The sequence below is a fragment of the Lithobates pipiens genome, unplaced genomic scaffold (assembly GCF_037356315.1).
Source record: "Lithobates pipiens isolate NorthernLeopardFrog02 unplaced genomic scaffold, aLitPip1_a1.2 Scaffold_16, whole genome shotgun sequence".
In the NCBI taxonomy this organism is placed as follows: domain Eukaryota; kingdom Metazoa; phylum Chordata; class Amphibia; order Anura; family Ranidae; genus Lithobates; species Lithobates pipiens.
In genome coordinates, this window is record NW_027507748.1 from 373,258,751 (window position 1) to 373,271,282 (window position 12,532).

The 12,532-nt window shown below is 40.5% G+C and overlaps 1 protein-coding gene across 5 annotated transcripts in view; it reads right to left on the reverse strand.

Moving 5' to 3' along the window:
* Window positions 1–12,532, reverse strand: part of BCAS3 (BCAS3 microtubule associated cell migration factor) — a 1,583,483-nt gene that overhangs the window by 1,293,090 nt on the left and 277,861 nt on the right. For all 5 annotated transcript variants that reach the window (XM_077482133.1, XM_077482136.1, XM_077482134.1 and 2 more), the window contains exon 12: window positions 4,173–4,256. In XM_077482133.1, coding sequence (XP_077338259.1) covers window positions 4,173–4,256 — 84 coding nt within the window. The remainder of the gene's footprint in view (window positions 1–4,172; window positions 4,257–12,532) is intronic.

Below are 12,532 nucleotides of genomic sequence, written 5' to 3' on the forward strand. Positions count from 1 at the left end.
TGAGGGGAGGTAGAATCCATGTGGGTAGAACTCCAAATTATTTTGATATATTAACAGTAAAAAAGCAAAATTGGAGCACATTGCCCACATAAAAGACAATGATGGGAGGAGGCTTACAGAGGACACAGAGAAGGCAACTGTACTAAACGCTTTCTTCTCCTCAGTTTTTACACAGGAAAAGAAGGGGTGTATTGACCACGACAGTATTGTTAGCACCACATCAACAGAGGCAGGAGTCATGGAAAGACTAGATGAGCTTAACACAAATAAAACACCAGGACCAGATGGCTTACACCCGAGAGTCCTCAAAGAACTCAGTTGGGTTATTGCTAGACCATTGTCCCTAATCTTTATGGGGAGCATACTGACAGGAATGGTACCAGCTGACTGGGGGCATACACATATTACAGGGAACTACAGGCCAGTCATAGAGAGTAAATTATTGGAGGGGATGATAAATGACAATACCCAAGAACTTGCAGATAAAAACAGTATCATTAGTAGTAGTCAGCATGGGTTTACAAAGGGTCATTCTTGCCAGGCCAATCTATTAACATTCTACGAGGAAGTGAGCTGCCATCTAGACAGGGGGAGAACTGTGGAGGTGGTGTATCGGGATATTGCAAAAGCATTCAATACAGTTCCCCACAGATGCTTAATCTACAAGCTGAGGTCTGCAGGTATGGACCATAAGGTTTGTTCTTGGACATAAAACTGGTTACAGGGGCACGTACAAAGGGTAGTGATAAATAAGATTGGTCTGGAATGCTAAGTGGGATACCACAAGGTTCTGTCTTTTTCTGTTGAATTTATTCATAAATGACATAGAGGATGGGATAAATAGCTTCATCTCAGTTTTTGCGGATGATACAAAAAATAAGCAGGGCAATAAGTTCACAGCAGAATATAGAAATTTTACAGAAAAATCTGAACAAAATAATGGAGTGGGGAAACTACATAGAAAATTAGGTTTAATGTGGAGTAATGTAAAATAATGCACTTGGGGGCTAAGAACATAAATGCAAATTACTCATTAGGGGTAGAACCTCAGGGGGAATCAAGGACGGAGAAAGTTTGAGGGGTCCTAGTGGAAGATAGATTGTGCAACAGCATGAAATGTCAAGCTGCAGCTACCAAAGCGGGTGAAATATCAGCATGTATAAAAAAGGGGATATACTCCAGAGATAAAACTATAATCCTGCCAATTTATACAACTCTGGTCTGGCCACATCTGGAGTATTCCGTACAGTTCTGGTGACCAGTCCTCAGAAGGGATGTGCTGGAGCAAAGAAGGGTAGCTGATTAATTAGGAGGATGGAGGACCTCAAATACGAGGATCAACTACAAGCACTAAATTTATTCTCGCTGGAGAAAAGATGCTTGAGAGGGGACATGATAGCGATTTACAAATATCTAAAAAGCTATTCAATCTCAGGGGGGTGTAAGAGGACACTGAGCCACACAACGAGATTGGAGGAAAAATCGGTTTAATTTTAAGCAGCACAGGGGTTTTTTTTTCACTGTCAGGGCGGTAAGAATGTGGAACTCTCTTCCACAAGTGGTGTCAGCGGGGAGTATTGATATCTATATGGACGGTCATCTTAAAGAACACAACATATAGTGAGATGGGAAATTATTATCAATGCTGACACATGTAAACCTACTCAGATTGAACTGGATGGACTGTTGTCCATATTCAACCTTACCTAGTAATTGCAGACAAAGCAAAGACATGGCACACTGCCCAAGTGAACTGCGGACAGCACAGGGACAGGGAGCTCCCTCCAAGAATGACAAGCTGCTTGGGGCACCATTCAAGCCTGGGAGGGAGGGCTGGGGCCCAAGACCACAAACATCCATCCTTCACTTCAACCGAAAGAACCTCTACTGAGGAGAAAAAATAATTGGGACATGTAGGTAGTATCCTTATGTCCCCTGATGGCAGAAAAAAAACAATTCTGGCTGGAGAAATGCCAGAGGAACCTCATTGTTCAACTTTGGAACTGTAACAAGGTTTGAGCAGAACCTCAAAACCCTTTGTCGTCTAGAACTAATACAATTATTTCCTGAAAAACTCAAGGTGTTTGAGAGCCTGCAATAGCAACAATCTTTTTTTGTAGATCCATAAAACATTTGAAAGCATGAAAATGCAGAGGGAAATCCAATTTGCAATCAAGAGCAATTGTACAATAGACCCATATGTCGGGTAATAGTCATTGCCATGGTGCTGCAAATGCTTGCAAATGTTCCCCCACCCAAACAAGTCAGGAATGCCCCTTCATACTGAGGGAGATTTAACATCCAAGATTTCAATAAAAAATTCCTTTAAGCATCCACAGTAAGACAGAAAGCCCAAAAGAATCTGCTAAAGCTAGCATAATGTACTAGTATGCACTGCATACTAGTACATTATGACGCAAACATGCAGGGAGGGCCATTATTTTACATTGAATAAAAGACTTTACAACAGCTTTAAAGTAACTTTAGTCTGTGGCATTCATTACAAAGCTTAGCTTGCAGAATGACATTGTTTAAAACCAAATTTTATCATCTCTGCTCTCGAGTTTAACTTATAGTAGAACTATAGCCAAAACCTTTTTTTTTTTAATTTTGGATAGAGTAAGAGGATTTTAATCCGTTTGATTTTTTTTTTTTTTTTTTTTACAAGATTTCCCTTCACTTCGGGTCCCATAGCCAAACAGGAAGTGAGAGGAAATCCCCTCCATCCCCAAGTCACCAGAACTAGTGTTCCTATTGGAAGATTTGCCTGCTAATACTTTTCTGGGGATAACCCAAAATTTGGGATTTTACTTTCACTATTAATGATAATGATAACCTGGGCAAATAGAGAGGGTGAATATCCCTAACGAGTTTACAGACAACAATACAATCTGACAAGTATGCTAATCCGTCTCCCCTCTATCCAATAAAAAAAAGTTTTGCCTTTAAAGTGTCATTAAACCCAGACTTTGAACAGCTCTCATTACATGCTAGATAGCAGAGTGTGCATACTCACAAAGACATTAATGCATTTGTTTTGTGTAGAGTGAAAAATAGCTGGTTGATCCCGCCTTCAGCTGTCCCTCCCATCTTCCCGGAGTCCCCATTGCAGGCAACATTGTGTAGACCAGCTGGTGTCCTCTACTAAGCATGATCATATTTCAGTTCCTTTCTAAGCTCCTCATTTTCTCCTTTTTCTTATTGTGCAGCCCTCATGATTATAGAGTCACACGTGGGTATATACACCGTGGTAAATGACACTACCCCACCCTCTGCCACGTTCTTCTATTACTAAACACTATTGGGGCAGAATATAATATGCTGATTAATAACATTCACAAAAAAAAAAACTGTAGTAAATATATAAATAGAATTGCTAATACTGTATGCAGCTACCATGTTAACAAAGTGAAAGATAGTGGCAATCATCTTTGACCCTGCCTACACCCTATCAATGCACAAAAAATACATATACGATTTTCAATAAAGAGTTTATAGGGAGCTAGAAAACTTGTTTTTATATTTATAATTTAATTTAAATTGCTCCTCTGAAACTGTTTTTTTTTTACTCATGTAACTGACACAACAGTGCTACAGGAATGAGATACTTAAAAAAACAAAAAAAACACAGTGGCATGATATATAGGATTTATGTGAATGAATTATGGCAATTAACAGGTTTCTGTTTAATATCACTTTAAACAATCGACATTTAAAGCCCAGCTCCAACTCAAACAATAATAATTGCCCAGCAGCCATATCTCCCCTGCAGACTCCCCAGGTTTGTTCCACTTCTTCTGAGTCTAGGGCAGGGATCTCAAACTGGCGGCCCTCCAGCTTTTGTGGAACTACAAGTCCCATCATGCCTCTGCCTATGGGAGTCATGCTTGTAATTGTCAGCCTTGCAATTCCTAATGGGAATTGTAGTTCTGCAACAGCTGGAGGGCCACTAGCTTGAGACCCCTAGTCTAGGGTATTGTGGACACCCCCTTACCCAAGGGGTAGACCATCAAACCACTCTGGGCTCACAGAAGAATGTGAAGTAAATAAAAATGTGAAAAAAGAACAGAGTTGGCTTTTATTGTTCAGTCACCACAGTAGAACTACTTTTCTAGTATTCATATATTAGTCACCACAGTAGAACTACACAACTGTGTTTATTCCATACTTACTTTGGCAGCGCTAATGACAGTGGCAGTATAAGACTGAATATTGTCTCCACATGCTCCTCCACGAGACTGATGGCACCGGATAAGCTGCAAAGATACAATGCAAATGTTAGCTAATTCTAACTTACAAGAAGTAAAGCAAGCCATACACCTTTAGATTTTTCTCATTTAGCCAATGGATGAGGTTATCAGTTGATTATCTCATTTACACTTAATAGTGCAGATGAAGGAATCACTTCTGCTGGCAATTGTATTCAGCGGCCAACAAAACCAGTCACTGCTGCCCTTGTGTAGTTTTTTGCAGACAAACTGTAGTGGGTGGACCTGCTGTGATCGACATACGGATTTTGACTCTGCACAGGTTATGAACAGCACAGTGATGGTGTCAATTCTACATTTACAAGGTAATATCTAAGTTTGTAAGGACATCTAGCACATACAAAGATGATTTATTTCATCTATGGCTTCTGATGAATATATCTGAATTAACGGTTTTCTGCCTGATATTTAGCGTTAGCCATTGCAAATGATGCTCAAGGTTGCATCACTGGCTCTTACAGGACAATGTACATTCAGCCTAATTACAGCAGGCATTAATTTTGACTATTAGCAAGACAGCATGAAAAATTTGGCCATATAATAACCACCCCTGAAACTGAACAGCCACTGAATAATCATTTCTACTGCCTCAAGTTTCCTGAAAAAATTGGTCTTTATACCATGAAACTACATTGAAAGTGATTGGTTTTTATTTTTTTTTAAATAATGGTTTTGCACAGAGCAACCCCTAACCTTCTTTTCTGGGAGCTCCCACTGAGTGCTTCCATAGGAGGTCACTTCCTATGGGGGCACTCGTGCATGCTCAATCCTGAGCCTGACTGTATGAGTATATTCAGAGTGCCCCCCACTCTCTGCTGACAGGTTTTACCTACTTCCGGACCGTCCACCACACATTTACTGTGGCAGGGTGGCCCGGCTGCACGAAACAACATACATGTACGTTGTTCGCGCTTTCCTGGTCTGAGGCGCATGCACACTGCCAGTGACACACTCCTGCTGTGATTGGACAGGAGCCAATCAGCTGGTCAAAAGTCCACGCATGCTCGGCATCAAGTACAAGCCGGAGATATAACTAATGCTCGTATTGGAGATATCACGTACGTCTTGTAGGTCACTACGTTCGTAATTGTTGGCCAACATTTGTGTGACCGTGTGTGTGCGCAAGACAAGTTGGAGCCAACATCCTTCAAACAAAATTCTACGGTTTTGTTGACGCAAAGTCCGATTGTGTGTACAGGGCATAACCGTTTTTTACCACTAATCACTGTATTGGTGTCACTGGTCCCCAAAAAGTGTCCAATTTGTCTGCCACAATGTCGCAGCCTCGCTTAAAAATCGATGATCGCCATAACTAGAAAAAAATAAAAAAGTCCTTAAATCCCCTAGTTTGTAGATATGCTAACTTTTGTGCAAATCAATCAATATATACGTTTATTGGGATTTTTTTTTTTTAACAAAAATATGTAGCAGAATACAAATTGGCATAAATTGATGAAGAAATTAGAATTTTTACATATTTTTATTGGATATGTTTTATAGCAGAAAGTAAAAAAATATTCGTTTTTTTTTTTTCAAAATTGTTGCTCTTTTTTGTTTTATAGCGCAAAAAAAAAAAGTTTCAAAAACAGACGCAGAGGTAATCAAATACTACCAAAAGAAAGCTCTATTTGTAGGAAAAAAAGGACATTCATTTTATTTTGGTACATCATTGCACGACCGCACAATTGTCAGTTAAAATAACGCAGTGCCATATCGCAAAAATGGCCTGGTCATTAAGGGGGTAAAACCTTCCGGGTTAACTGACAGAAGTAGGAGTCAATGGTTCCTGCTGCTCTCAGCCAAACCTGTGAGAGCCAGGAGAGGGGAGAAGAGCTGCTGCAGATGTGCACAGTGCTGGATCCAGATCAGCTTCAGATGAGTATTTTGGGGGATGTGCGACCAAAGGGTTTTTTACCTTAATGCAGAGAATGCATTACAACCAATTGAACTAATATTTCCTTTTGCAAATTGACAATACACTAGAATATTTTAAATCAAATTACAAGCCACCCTTTAAGGAAACAAAAGTGCAAAAACATAAGAAAATGTTGTTTTAGTGCTGCTAACTAATGTAAACTCAATGTGTTAGCCCTTGTACACACGGTCGGAGATTTCCGACAACCAAATCCATCGGAGTAATTCCGAAAGATTAATTCCGGAAGAGGTCCGGAAGTGATGTTGCATACACACGGTCGGACTAAGTTGTCGGAAAATCCGATTGTACATAACGTGATGACGTTATTTCGTTACGACGGGACTACGTTCAGGCTAGTAGCCAATAGCTTTGGTCTAGGAATTTGATCTGAGCATGCGTGGCACTTTGTCCGTCGGAGTAGGCTACACATGATCGGAGTATGTCTGATAGGAGCATTTTGTCAAAAAATTTTACCGGCAAGTTGGAAATCTTGGACCTTCAGATATTCCGACGGAAACACAGGCCAAAATGGTCCGATAGGACACATTCCGTCTGAATCTCCGACCGCGTGTACAAGGGTTTAGGGCTTTTTTCATGCCTCAGGTGTTATGCCCCATACACACAATCAGAAATTCCACCAGCAAAAGTCCGATGTGAGCTTTTGGTCAGAAATTCCGAACGTGTGTATGCTCCATCGGACTTTTGCTGGCAGAATTCCGCCAGCAAAAGATTGAGAGCAGGTTCTCAATTTTTCAGACAAAAAAGTTCAGATCACAAATTCCGATTGTCTGTACCAATTCTGACGCTCAAAATTCCTATGCATGCTCAGAAACAATTTGATGCATGCTCTGAAGCATTGAACTTCATTTTCTCGGCTTGTCATAGTGTTGTACGTCACTGCATTCTTGACGGTCAAAAGTTCAGAGAACTTTTGTGTGACCGTGTGTATGCAAGCCAAGCTTGAGCGGAATTCCGTTGGAAAAATCATACAAGTTTTTTCCGACGGAAAATCCACTCGTGTGTACGGGGCATTCGTTTTCAAGTATAAGTTGTTTCTAGATAGCAAAGTAAAAGGAAAAAACGAAAAGGAACATAAATTGCATAAAAAAACGCACAGAACCGTTGCTTTTCAGGATTATCCAATCCTGAAAAGCAACGGTTTTTACTTATTTCATCTGCTCAAGATTGGGTATTCAAAGTGAACAGTAATTTCCTTTTAATACGACAGGATAGTGAGTAAATATTCAAACAATTTGTTGAGTGCAGATTCTCAGCTTCTTTAGTAAATCAGCATCACAATAGTAAATGAATTTTAAAAAGTAACCAACCCCTACTTTTTTTTACATCATGGTATTAAATAAAATCCATAAATGTAAGAAAAAAAATATATAAATGTATGTTATGTTGATACCATCCCATGACTTCACAGTCTTTGTGTTTCTGCATACCTACTTTGTCATTACTGATTTAATGAAAATCGAGAAATGTCATACAGTAAAAAGCCTTGATTTTTCACCCCCACTCCATTGTGGAATACGTTGGCGCCTTATAAATAAATACTACTAAATAATTAATGACAAGTCTGTACACCAGATTGAAAGCCATCAATCACAAGATTCCCTGTACCCTGTGTTGACGTTTATGTCTGATAATCTATATTGCATATGTGTACATTTCAGATTTGACAAACAAAATCTTGCAGTAGACAGCCTATCTCTTAATTCATATACTTTCTCCACAAAAAAATTAAATGCAGTTAACGTATGCATCTATTTAAAACATTCCAGCTTTGAAAAATGCCGAAATTATATTTTGAATTTATAAAATAAAAGATATTTGTAAAGCCAAAATAATATTTTTGGCAGCATCCCAAACTGTGTAAGAAAAATGCAAATACTTACCTATTTTCAGGCCACTACAGTCCAGTCACGTAAACCGTCTGCCCTGCTTCAGACAGTGGCCGCTGCAGGGGAGAGGAGCTGCAGCTGCAGCTGGCTGATACAGGGGAGATCACATGACTGGAACTGAGTGGCTTGAAAATAGGTAAATAGAAAGATGTATATACTGTATTACACAGGTTACTCAGCATAGGTGTTAGGAGAGGGAATATTTAAGATTACTGTAGTTAGGTAGAGCCTGGAATGCCACTTTAACCAGAAAAGACCTTAAAGAGGAGTTCGGCCCCCCGCACGAAAAAAATTTAAATTCAGCGCCTAAAAAATACTGTAGCTGCTGACTTTTAATATGAAGACACTTACCTGTCTAGGGTTCCCGCACTGTCCACGCCCCAGACGATTTTAAGATTGGCTCTCGGGTGCTGCCGTGGCCATTCAAAGTATGGGCAACTAGCTGTAAAGCCTTTTGGCTTCACAACCGGTTACCTACTGCACATGGGCGAAGCACGCTGTGTTTTCTAACTGGCCTGGCGGGGGAGGAAGGAGGAGGTGGCCCCAACTTCCGAGGGGCTGTGGGGCTGTGGGGCAGTCTCCTGGAACTGAGGATGGGTACTTGTCAAAAACAGGTACCCGTTCCCCACCCCTCCCCCTGAAAGGTGTCAAATGTGGCACCAGAGGGGGGGGGCAGATAAGAGAAGGTTCCACTTTTAAGCAGAAAATGCATGACCCAAAAAACTTAATATAAAGACCATGGGCATACCTTAGGGCTTGTTCACTTCTGTGCGATGCAGTTTTTCTGTGGCATGTTTTACAATCATTTTTAGGTGTGCAGTCATTAAACTATATTAGAACATAAGTTTTCATGAAAGTGCATCAAAGTCCTACATGCTGCATCTTTGATTTTCTTTCATAAGATGCTGTAACAGAGTTTAATGGCAGTGCACCTGAAAACAAATATGAAACGCGAGGAAAAAAGCACCGCACAGATGTGAACCCAAATCTCTCTAAAAGGGATACAAAAAGAAACAGAAATTGTTCTTGGCTGGAAGTTTTTTTTTTTTTTTAAATATGTTTATTAAAGCGGAGCTCCACCCTATTTTATGTTTAGCTCAATCACATGCTGTTAATGTATTTAGTTAAAAACTGATATATATATATTTTTTTTTTTTTTTTCTTTGGTACCTGTGTTTTTTCAATGTCCTTCTCTGCTTCCTGTCTCTGTTATCTGCGGATATGGGCGGGTCAACTGCAGCTATTACCCAATTTCCTTTTTAGCTGCAATGTCTCCTGGGAACTCCTGTCATCCTTCCCAGGAGTCATTGCGGAGGCCTGCCGCGAGTTCTCATGGGATTTCAAGGAAGTGATGCAAAATTTCTCCATTGCAAATGAGGGCAAGGCAGACAGACAGGTTTCATTTCTTTGCCTGTCCTCTGTCGCGCTCTCCCCCTAATGGCATTTGATTACTATATCTTTATCTTGCATCACAAGGGGGCGGGAACTTCTTGCACCGCCGCCCGTTGTGATGGTAACTACGAAGCTCAACAAAGGTACTAGCGAGCATGCGCGGGAACGAGGCATGCTGGAAGCTGGAATCTAGGGAATAAGGAAGCATGTAATGTAAATGCTTGTGGGCTTCACATGCCCACAAGCAAGATGAATACCGCTATTTTATAAGTAATTTTTTTTCTATGAAAACGGACACTGGGCAATCTAAATCTACCAAAAAGTGAGTTTGCAACAGTTTAGGTGTCATTGTTTTTACTGTGTACCAAAAAAATATATATATATACAGTGGAGCTCTGCTGTAAGAATTTCCATGTAAAAGAAGAAAACTATCATGAACAAGAATTATATGTCAGTGAAGGCATCGGAAGAAATAGCATAGCCTTCAGAGAGTTAAGCTAAGAGAACATCAGTAAACAGTCTCATCAGCAAGGCTTATGCCACATACGCACGATCGGAATTTCCAACGGGAAATGTTCGATGTGAGCTTGTTGCCAGAAAGTCCAACCATGTGTATGCTCCATCGAAATGTCAGAATTTCTACACACAACTGTTTGAGAGCAGGGTCTCAAATTTTCCAACAATTTCACTTGCTGTCAGAAAGTCTGATCATTTGTACATGAGTCTGCCGCACAAAAGCTCACGCATGCTCGGAATCAAGCAGAAGGAGCCACACTGACTATTGAACTTCCTTTTTCTTGGCTAGTCGTACATCTTGTATGTCACCGCGTTCATACGTTCAGAATTTCCAACAACATTTGTGTGACCGTTTATATGCAAGACAAGTTTGAGCCAACATCCTTCAGAAAAAAATCTACGGTTTTGTTGTCGGAAATTCCGATTGGGTGTACGCGACATTAGAGTCAATAAGCATTTGTAGGTTAACTGACATACAACATATCTGTACATATCTGTACAGACATATGTAGCCAACTAGGAGTTCTACCAAGATAGCAACCTAAGGAGTGGAAGTGGGTAAACCTTCTAACCGGATAAGGGAGAAGAAATTATTAGGCTGGAGGTTTTAAAAGAATGCTTTCCATATCACTGACCTAGAACAAGCATTAGAATGTCTGTGAAGTCAGAGCTCCAGATCAGCATATATGTATCAAGTCTGTGCCTCAAAGTTTTTAGGTTTACGGGTCAGGAAAATAGCCAGGCAGGTAGCACTTTCAGAAAGAGCGGTCAGCAGAGTCTGAAGGGTTTAAAGCAAGCTCATGGCTGCAGTATCAGCTTTGGGCTTGTATTTGTTCTGTTCAGCAGGCTCAGGCCTTTATTGTTAGAGTGATCTGGGTGGCAGTTGCAGTGTACCAACAAACCCTGACCCCCACCCTCCTCCATAGAGAGAACCTGTCATCTGTCTAAATTTATAACATAGGGGACTCATTATACCCTTTGTGATAGCAATAAAGTAAAAAAAAGAAAATGCGGAAATAAATAAAACAATTTAAAAAAAGAAAATTCTATATATAAAAAAAAAAAATTAAAAAGCACCTTTGTCGCCCTGCACACACCCACACCGACATCGCGAAAGCATGCACATTGTGCGTACGTGTATGGAAACAGTAATTGCACCACAATAATAATTTTAGGGCCATCATTTACAGTTTACTCTAAATTGATAAGCTGTAAAGTGGGGGTTGGCAACCCGTCGATCACGGCCAGGTGACAAGTAGACTATGTCCCTTCCTTGCCGGCTGCCGAAACCTGGACACAAGGGGAGGCAGCAGCTAAAGTCCAAATTTTTCTCCTCTCCCTCCCACTGGCATACAGCTGCTGCTGAGGAAAAATACAGGAGATCAGTTTCAGTAAATGGCACTCCTGCCACCTCTCCTGTCAAGGTTTCCCTTCCTTCTGCTGCCCATGTCCCTGCGTGCTCCCCTAGTTCCCCCCCCCCCCCTCACAGAGCTTCCAGCTTCTACTCCTCTCCCTCCTGCTGCTGCTGGGGTTCATTTCAGGATTGAGAGTGGAGGAAAGGGGCGGTAAATACAGTGGGTTAAATAAGTATTGAACATGTCACCATTTTTCTAGGTAAATATATTTCTAAAGGTGCTATTGGCATGACATTTTCACCACGTCGGTAACAATCCATGCAATCCATACAAACAAAGAAACCAAAACAAATAAGTTCAGAAATTAAGTTATCTGTAATAAAATGGAATGACACAGGGAAAAAGTATTGAACACATTAAGAATGGAAGGTGCAAAAAAGCATGGAAACCTAAGACACCAACTGAATTTATCAGTAATTAGAAAGCAATCCTGCCCCTTGTCCATGCAAATTAATATCAGCTGCTTCAGTGTCAAGTGATGCCCTATAAAAAGGTGTCTCATTACCAAGACAAACAAAAAAGTTAGTGCTACTACCCATACATCACATAGATAGCAGAGCTCCCAGGTCCTCGATCCACAGTCATTGGCTGAGTAGGGAAATTAGGAAAAGATGATCCACACTCCTGTGATTGCTCTTAAAAAATGTAGCATTTATTAACAAGCCACAGTCACCAAACGCAAATAAGAAAGGTTGACGCGTTTATGACTAAGGCCTTATAGGCTGAAACATGTCAACCTTTTTTATTTGCATTTGGTCACTGTGGCTTGTTAATAAATACATTTTTTTTAAGAGCAATCAACAGAGTGCAGATCATCTTTTCCTTGTCTCATTACCAAGGTGTCACACAAGAAACATCTCATAAAGGGTAAAAGCAAGGAGGTCTTTCAAGACCTTTGCAACCTTATTGTTGCAAAACATACTGATGGCACTGGTTACAGAAGGACTTCTAAACTTCTGAATGTTTCAGTGAGCTCTCTTGGGGCCATAACCTGGAAGTGGAAAGAACATAATTTCCTCATAAACTGGACATGAACAGGTGCTCCTCGCAAGATTTCTGACAGAGGAGGGAAAAGAGTTATCAGAAGAGTTGTCCAAGAATCAAGGACAACTTGTAGAG